Below are 9721 nucleotides of genomic sequence, written 5' to 3'. Positions count from 1 at the left end.
CAGTCAAGTGCCTTAGGCACTATACCACCAGAGCTCCTAGAATTACCATATGAGCTAGCAATTCCTCATGAAGAATTGAAAGTCAGGACTCAGACTGATACTTGTATACTGATGCTCATCCCAGTACTTTTCACAGTAGCCAAAAGCTGGAAACACCCTAAATATCCATCAATAGATGACTGTGTAAGTAAAATGTCTATACATACAATGGAATATTACTCAGCCATAAATATAAATGAAGTCCTGGTACATCCTACAACATGGATGAACCTTGAAAACACTGTGAACTTTTAGAACTATCAGTTCTAAAAGGATATATATTGTCTGATCCCAGTTATATGATATCCCACTTATATGGGGCACTGAATTTCTGTTAAGGGTGATGGAAAAATTTGGCAACAACAGTGGTAATGGTCACACAACATGATGAAGGTAATTAATATCATTGAATTGTACATGTACAAAATGTTTTGATATGCTTTGATATAATTGGCCAATGTATACTAGAAAAATCCCCATATCCAGTGTTATTGAGTTGATTCTGACTTACAGCAACCCTACAGGACAGAGCAGAGCTGCCCTATAGGGTTTCCAAGGCTATAAGTCTTCATGGAAACAGACTGCGTCATCGTTCTCCCACAGAGTGGCTGGTGGGTTTGAACCACTAACCCTTCTGTTAGCAGCCTAATACTTTAACCACAGCACCGTCAGAGCTCCTTTGCAAATGTACAGATACCAAAAGCTCTTAGTGGTTTCCAGGGGTATGAGGGAAGGTGAAGCGGGCACTGAGTTCCTGTTAAGAATGATGGGAAAATTTGGAAAAAACAGTGGTAATGGTTGCATAACATGATAAATGGCATTAATGGCACTGAACTGTATGTGTACAAAATGCTGAAATGGAAAATATTTTGATATTTTTTTCACCACACATACACAGTACATACATATGTATACATATACATATATTATGTGCACACACACATATATGTATACAGATGCATACACACACATATATATATACATACACATATACACACACACACACACACACTCTACACGCACACATAAAATGGACCTTATACTTTGGGCAGTTACTCTAGATGACAGCCAACAGACACCATCCCCATGCCCTCTCCCTCAAACAAAACAAGATGAAGCGTTTCCAGAAGCCCCAGTGGAACTGAGGAGGTGCCTTTCTGGCTCCAGGTGAGCTGTCACGCTCTCCACACCTGGGTGGGGCAGCCATGCAGCCTCACAGGTGGCACCAGCACCAACCTCCTCTCCTTTCCCCCACAAGCACCTTCTTCCCAGGGCCTCAGTCCCTGCTCAGGCTGGGTCTGGCAGGCTTCTTGGAAAGGAAATGTGTATTTACTCTTTCCATACGGTGGGACTGTGAGCAGTGACACTCGATTTACCCTAGTTACAATGTAAATGGCGCTAATATTATTGTCATGGGGAAAAAAAAGAATTCTGTTTGAGGCAGCAGATAATTGGCTTCATGGTGAGAGGGATTTTTTTTTTTATTTACTTGGAATGAATTGGAAAAGACCCAGAAAACAGACAAGGAGGCACAAGGACTTTATAATCTGCAAACACTCTCTTTAAATTGGTAGATAGCTATTTTTACTAAAGTCTCACCTGGCAAACATTCAGTCTTGAAAAAAAAAAAACAACAACAAAACAACAACAACAACAAAACCCCAATGTCATAGCCTTAATTTAAAATAGTTGAATTCATAGTCTGAGATGGATTATTAGTATTTGAAAAATATTAAAATAGTTTAAAAATTAATAAATAGTCTGAGACTAATTTATAATCAAATCAGTACTCAGTTGTTACAAATCGAGAAAGTTGTGATGTAGCTGAGACAATGCTGTATTTTTCTAAAAGAAATAAACCTACCTGATTGTCTTGTAAAATTAAAGAAGTTTAGTGTTAAGGATTGGATCCTGTCTCCCTGAATATGTACTGAAATCCTAGTTCCTGTAGGGCTTTTCTTTTGTTATGTCGATAAGGTCACACTAGTGGAGGGTGGATCCTAAACTTAATTGCTTCTAAGTTATAACAAAAGCAACATAGACATAGGCACACATGACAAAGACAGATACCAAGGGGTGCCAAGGGTTGCCAATGGATGCCAAGTCATGAAGGGTTGCCTGCAGCTACTGGAGGCTGCAACAGAGAATGACCAGCCCCTAGAGCCATGCCATAACTCAGATTCCCAGCCGCCTGCACTGTAAGAAAACAAATTTCTGGTCTTTAAAGCCACTGATCTATGGTGCTTATTGTTACGGCAGCACTAGGTAACCGCAACATTTAGTAAAGTCATATATTGGGCCTCACCTGGGCCACTTGCTAAAAGAGCAAAAAGTAGAACTAACATTTTGTTACAGTGCATTTGTTAGACAAAGAAAATCTTATATGGCTGACATAATTTCGTTTCTGAGGATTCTGATTATGCTATGTAGCAGGTAAAATGGACCAAACCAAATCCATTGCTGTGGAGTCGATTCTGACTCACAGTGCCCCTAGAGGACAGAATAGAACTGCTTCATTGGGTTTCCTAGGCTGTCAGTCTTTACAGAAGCAAAGCCCAAATCACACCCACTGCCGTGTGGAGTTGATTCTGACTCACAGCGCCCCTAGAGGACAGAGTAGTACTGCCCTGTCAGGTTTCCAAGGCTGTCATCTTTATGGAAGCTGACTGCCTCATCTTTCTCCCATGGAGCAGCTGGTGGGTTCAAACCGTTGACCTTTTGCTTAGCAGCTGAGCCCTTAACCACTATGCCATGAGGGCTCCTTAGATAAAAATGGAAGTAGTGGTAAATCAATGTATTTAATAAATTAGAACTATTCCATTGTTACCAACAGCTACGAACTTAGTTAACAGAAGAAGAAAAAATAAAATATGAGATATAAAATCCTCTCTCTCTGCATTTGGCATCACTGGTTGTCAAGCTAATACCAAAATGATGACTTTTTCAAAAGACATCCTTAACTGTCAGGCAGGAACAACTCTCATTGAATGTGGGGGGAAAGGAGAAAGGCAAATGAAATCTGATGTCTTTCTCTGGCAGGGTTGGATTAAAGTCTCAATACTCTACCTTAGGGCCCTAAAATAATTATGTGTTACCTAAAGGATAGCCAAACTACGAGGCTCAATTGTCAGGGAAGTTGGCAACTATTTGTAACAGAAATTGGGTCCCCCTCCCAAACAAAAATCAATATTATCTCATTTGGAGTCAGTCATCTTTTGCTCATGGGTTAAATGGAAATTTACATTATTTTGCAACTGAGTCGCTTCCTTTAGTGCATGAGAGATTCCAGAAACAATGTATTTGGAAACATACCAGCAAAAATGGAGTGTGAATTATTTCCTAATGAATTTACAATATAATTTCATCATTGTGATTCCTTTTCCCATAGACCTGTACAACTGACACTCCAGAATTCTATTGGAAAAGTTCCGACTGTGAATTATTTGGAAACATCAAGACTACGCCTGTCTCATAATTTGCAATGCCTTTTACGTACACAATTCTACTCTAAGCATGGATGTAAAGCCAGGCCGCATCACGTTTTTGAGATAAGTACAGATGAATGCTGAGTGGTACTTTCTAAATCTGACAGAACAGGTCTGCACGTGGACACACAGCCTTTTCATCAAAGACAAGGCAACGTTCCTGTTGACCTTCCCACCATCTCGCTGAAGACTCGTTCTTGTCTAGATTCTCATCTGGAGATGAAGCGCAGTTTGAAAAGAAAAACAGCATCCTTCATCGCCAGTGGCAGGAGACCGGCTTCTTTACAATCCCATAGCATTTAACTTCCTGTAGCAGGGCTCAGTTTCAAGCAAAAGATGACTGCAGGGCAAATGAGCAAGACCTAGGATACCATGTCATTTTGCAACTTACGCTCTCCAGGCGATATCTTCGATCAAACACGCGGTAGGAACCAGAAATAATCCCAGCCAGAAGTGGGCAGAGCTCAGGACCATGGTGGCCTGCAAAAAACAGAAGTGGCACGTGTCTTGATATTAATATCTTTTCTTTCAAAAAGAGTGACAACGTGATTTAACTAACATAAAGCACACCACAGCTCAAAAGCAACCAGAAGCATTTTTCTTGATTGCCTTTATTGTCTGTACCTCTTATACACCCTCTCCATGTCTTCCTTTTCCTTAGTGGTATTGTCCTAGTCACATACTTTTGTTTACTGCCTTTTCCCTTCACCCATATCAAACCTGTCTCTTAATTATCCATCTATTTCCCGTCACTGCCTCTACCCTCCCATCTCTGGTAACTAACAAAGTTTCCTTCCCTGTGTGAATCATTCCTTGACTTTTTACAATGATGGACTCATACAATATTTGCCCTTCTGTGGTTGAGTAATTCATGCAGTATAATATCCTCCAAGTTCACCCGCGTTATGAGTTGATTTGCTGAGTTTTCATTATTCTTTAGTGTTGCATAGTATTCCACTGTGCGTATGTACCATAGTTTGGTTACCCATTCATCGGTTGATGGGCACTTAAGTTGTTTCCATCTAATTGCTATTGTAAATAGTGCTATGATGAACATGGGTGTGTATATCTGTGTCCTGGATCTCACCTCTTTAGGAGCATTAAGTTTAAGAAATAGTAAAGCAGGAGACTTGTGATAAGATGGCAGAATAGGCAGACAAGCTTCACAGACCCTCTTCAACAAAGAAAAGAGAAACCAATTGACAGACATACAGAAGATAATCCTGGAGCCCTGACCTTTGAAAGGAAGAATACATAAGTGGATAGGAGCTCTGGTAGCATAGTGCCTAAAGCATTTGACTGCTAACCAGAAGGCTGGCCGTTCAAACCCACCAGCCACTCCTTGGAAGGAAGATGGGGCAATCTACTTCTGTAGTGATACTGCCTGGGAAACTCAAGGAGGGGTCGTTATGAGTTGGGTCCGACTCGACAGCACATAACAACAACAACAACAACAGTGGAAAAATCTGCCAAGTTGACAAGGTATGGAATTGTGGTGAAGGCCAGGGCTGAGGGGCCTTCACCCTGGCACCTTGAACTCAGATTTCCGGCCTCCTAACCTGTCAGAGAATAAATCCCTGTTTGTTGAAGCCATCCACTTGTGGTAGTTTCTGTTAGAGCAGCACCAGAGAACCAAAACAATTCGCTTGACCAGGATCCGTGTCATAACCACTTAGTGCAATGCACAGAGATCTGTATCACCCAGAAGAGGAAGATGAATAAGAAATAATCCTTGCCTTTAAGGATTCTAAAACCATATAGAATGGTCTACATTATACAGTAGCATATGATGCAGTGACGTGGCAATATTCTATCAGGCTTAAGAAGAAGGCTAGGCGACTTGGAAGACTTCTGAAAGAAGACAGAAAGTGGGAAGTGCCTGGAAAGACAGAGAGAATCTCGACAGGTGGAGAGGTGTACATGGAGGGTGATTCCAAGTCAAGGGGTCAAGACGTGGGAGAGCTGCCTCTAAGGACGCTGACTTGCTCCTTGCATGGTGAGTCAGGTTTCGTGGGGAAGAAACAGGCAGAGAGCCCTGTGAGGAACAAAGTAGTAGAGCCAAGGCAGAGAGAGGGAAGAGTTTGCTTTGGATAGAAATCGTGCAATCAGATTCCACAATGCTGGTTTCACATGGGCAAAGGAAGGGCATATGGAGCTGGCTGGCAATTGGCAAGCTGGCCTCCTAAGAGTGGGCTGCATGGAAAGGGGACAGCTTCAACTGTGACCCTTTCACGTGCACTGATTCTCCTTGTCTGGGGTCCTCAGACATTGGGTTCTACTGGAATTGCTATGGAAAGATCACTGCAAAGTGGAGGGAAACAACGTAGTACGGAAGGGTAGAAGGGATAAGTCAGGTATCATTCACCTTGGGGACTCTTGGCAGGCCTCAGCAGGGCTAAGAATCTGTCAACCCAGGGGAACTTTCTTCAGCTGCAGAGCCAGGACTATCACCCTGGCTCCAGCCTAAAGTTCAAGGTTCTACTTGCTCTCCCATGTAAATTACCTGCTCACACCCTCCTGCCCTTGTTGAACGCCACCCGTGCGGAGGGAGCCCCTCTCTGTGACTCCTCAGCTTCTTCAACCCCCGCAGGCCCCAGCCACCTTGATCCACTAGCAAAGACCACATCACACCACCTCTCTCTGGCCTATGAACACCATCACATACCCCTGTTTAGGTTACTGGGAAACTTAAGACAATTCAACTGAGAAGCAGTGGGATTTGGGATACAAGAGCTGAATTCCAGTCTTGGCATCTGTGGTCTTGCTTTCTTTCCCTAAAACGGAGAGTGTAGGCTCTCTGAAACAATAATGTAAAACCTTAGAAATATTGAGTACCTTTTATCCCATCAACTACACCTCTCAGAATTTATCCCAAGGGAGCGGGGAGAGGAAAAGTCAAAAGAGGCCAAATCACAAAAGCCAAACGCACTGCCATCAAGTCGATTCTGACTCATAGTGACCCCCATTTGGTTTCTGAGACTATAAACCTTCATGAAAGTAGATTGCCCCATGCTGGTGGGTACAAGAATATTCACCAGAGGCTGTGCTATTAGAAAAATCAATCAATATCCAAGACAAAGCCTTACTCAATATACTTTATTACCTACATACACTGGACTTCTATGCATGTATCAAAGGGGCTATAGAATTATATTTGTTGACATGGAGAGATACCATGTTATAATGCTCAGTGAAAAATACAGGTTGTAAGAGACATCTTATATGGGACCTATCATAGCAACCAAATCAAAACCAAACTCAGTGCTGTCAAGTTGATTTGACTCATAGTGACCCCTCCTTGGGTTTTGCAGGCGGTATCTCTACAGAAGTAGATTGCCCAATCTTCCTTCCAAGGAGTGGCTGGAGGGTTTGAACTGGCAGCCTGCTGGTTAGTAGTCAAATGCCTTAGGCACTATGCCATCATAGCAACAGGGGCATGGAAAACAACCCCTGACTGGTCAAGCTTCAAAATTAAACTTGAGATGTTATTTCCAAATGGATCACAGGCGTAAGTCTTTGTGGTAAGTGGGAGCATTACCTATGCATCGATATACAACAAAATATATCGTAAGTGTTATAATCCTTTTTGGTATTTTCTCATCTTCAAAACAAAACAGAACATTGCAGGATTCGAAACCGTGGAAGAGGACCAGGTCTTGATCAACTTGACAGTACCTACTCCTTCAGCGAGCTCTGGTAGCATAGTGCCTAAGGCACTTGACTGCTTACCAGAAGGCTGCCAGTTCAAACCCACCAGCCACTCCTCGGAAGGAAGGTTGGGCAATCTACTTCCATAGTGATACTGCCTCAGAAACCCAAGGAGTGGTCGCTATGAGTCGGGCCCTACTCAATGGCACATAACAACAACAATACTCCTTCAGGGTATAGGGGAGTAAGATGCTCTGGTGGTGTGCTGGATAAGGCATATGGCTGCCAACCAGAAGGTCAGTGGTCCAAACCCACCAGCTGCTCCGCAGAAGGAAGATGGGGCAATCTACTTCCGTAAAGATTTACAGCCTCAGAAACCCAATGGGGGTCATTTAGAGTCGGAATCCACTTCATGGCAGTAAGTTTTGTTTTGTTTTTTAAAATCTCTTTTTGTAGGGCAGTAGTGGTTCAGTGGTAGAATTCCCGCTGACCATGTGGGAGACCCACCAGCCACTCCTCGGAAGGAAGGTTGGGCAATCTACTTCCGTAGTGATACTGCCTCGGAAACCCAAGGAGGGGTCGCTAGGAGTCGGGTCTGACTCCACGGCACATAACAACAACAACAACAACAACATGTGGGAGACCAGGCACCATATCTGGCCAACGCACTCGTCCGCAGCCACCACCCACCTGTCAGTGGAGGCCTGGGTGTCGCAGGTTTCGGTGGAGCTTACAGACTAAGATGGCCTAGGAAGGCCTGGTGGTCTAGTTCTGAAAATGAGCCAGTGAGAACCTATGGGTCACAATAGCCCAACCCCACTGTGTGTGGGGAGGCATGAACTGGGGCCGACTAGATACCGGCTAACAACGGCAACCACATCATCTCTTTTGGGCTATGTATGCTTCCTGCTTTACTCTATAGAAAACATGGATTACTGACATGAGAAGAAAACCGTAACAAAGGAAGTAGATTAGCAGTCCAACCTTCCACCTATAGTCTCTTTAACTTCTTCACCAATAGTAACCCAAGGAGCCAAGCCTGAGTCCTGGTAGAGCCAACAGTTAAGCAGTTGTCTGCTAACCGAAAGGTTGGCAGTTCAAACCCACCCAAAGGCTCCATGGGAGCAAGACCTGGTGATCTGCTCCCACAAAGTACAGCCTAGAAAGCTCTACGGGACAGTTCTACACTGCCACATGTGGTTGCGAGTCGAAATAGACTCAATGGCACTTACCAACAACACAACAACAACAGACAGGTGGAGAGCATCAAGTCTTTTCTCCCAAGGAGTTGCTGGTGGGTTCAAACTGCCAACATTATGGTTAGTAGGCTCTCTGTTGGCATAGTGCCTAAGGCATTTGATTGTTAACCAGAATATTAGAGGTTCAAATCCACCAGCTACTCTGCGGAAGGAAGATGGGGCAAACTACTTCCATAAAAATTTACCACCTTGGTGAGTAGCTACTGGGGTCTTAAAAGCTTTCAAGTGGCCATCTAAGATGCAGCCAACGGTCTCCTAGCATGGGAAGTGAAGAAGAACGCAAAAACAAACAAATAAACAAACAAAAAAAAAGGGCATTAGAAGCAATCAGCCCTAGGACATGATGGATCTCGAGATCAGAAGAACTAGATGGTGCCCAGCTACCAATGCCAACCACTCAGGAAAGGATCAAATCTGGAGATCCTGGATAGAGTGGGAGGGAAAACATGGAACAAAATCCAAAAACTCAATAATGACCAGAATTACTGCTTGGATGGAGTCTAGTGAGACTGCCAATACTATGGCCCTGGAATACATTCTGTGCCTGGAATAAAACTCACCCCCAGGGGCGGGCTCTCAGCCCAATAGTTAACAAGATGTACACACGGACCACTCAACCCAGGATGACGCAACCACATACTCTATGGTAATACATCCCTTAGAGCAATAGACCATGGGGCACCAGAGGACCAACATTCAAACCGAGGAAATGCAGGACAAACAGGAGTGCATAAATATGGGGGGCACAGGGGGAGGGTTGCAGGGTAGGGAGGGGAGGAGACTGGGTAAGGGTTGGACACGGTGAATAGGGAATGAAACTCATGTATGCATTACGTTGAATGTGAAACAAGCTCTTAGGAGCTCTGGTAGCATAGTGCCTAAGCACTTGACTGCTAACCAGAAGGCTGGCGGTTCAAACCCACCAGCCACTCCTCGGAAGGAAGGTTGAGCAATCCTACTTCCGTAGTGATACTGCCTCGGAAACCCAAGGAGGGGTCACTATGAATCGGGGCCAACTCGACGGCAAATAACAACAACAACAAATGTTAAAAAAAAAAAAAAAATTTACCACCTTGGAAATCCAAAGGGGGCGGCTATGAGTTGGGATGGACTCCATGGCAGAGGTTTTATTTTTTTTGGTAGGCCAGCACTTAACCACTACTCTCCCAGGGCTCCTACCAGGAACCTAAAGTCCCCTAAGGAACTCTTCGCTAAGGCCACAGCTTTAGTTATTTAAATTTCCTTAAATTGTTCTTGCTTTCTTAGCATAACAAAAAAATGTTGATTGAG

General features: G+C 43.8%; 1 protein-coding gene across 1 annotated transcript in view; it reads right to left on the bottom strand.

The window, feature by feature from the left end:
* LOC103198374 (phospholipid-transporting ATPase IB) overlaps positions 1–9721 on the bottom strand; it is an 826205-nt gene that overhangs the window by 72055 nt on the left and 744429 nt on the right. Inside the window, exon 29 of the mRNA XM_042781171.1 lies at positions 3916–4004. Within this exon, the coding sequence (XP_042637105.1) occupies positions 3916–4004 (89 nt within the window). The remainder of the gene's footprint in view (positions 1–3915; positions 4005–9721) is intronic.

This window comes from Orycteropus afer, unplaced genomic scaffold (genome assembly GCF_000298275.1).
Source record: "Orycteropus afer afer isolate SDZICR_OR568_19922 unplaced genomic scaffold, OryAfe1.0 scaffold00092, whole genome shotgun sequence".
Lineage (NCBI taxonomy): Eukaryota > Metazoa > Chordata > Mammalia > Tubulidentata > Orycteropodidae > Orycteropus > Orycteropus afer.
This window is presented reverse-complemented; position numbering and strand designations above follow the sequence as displayed.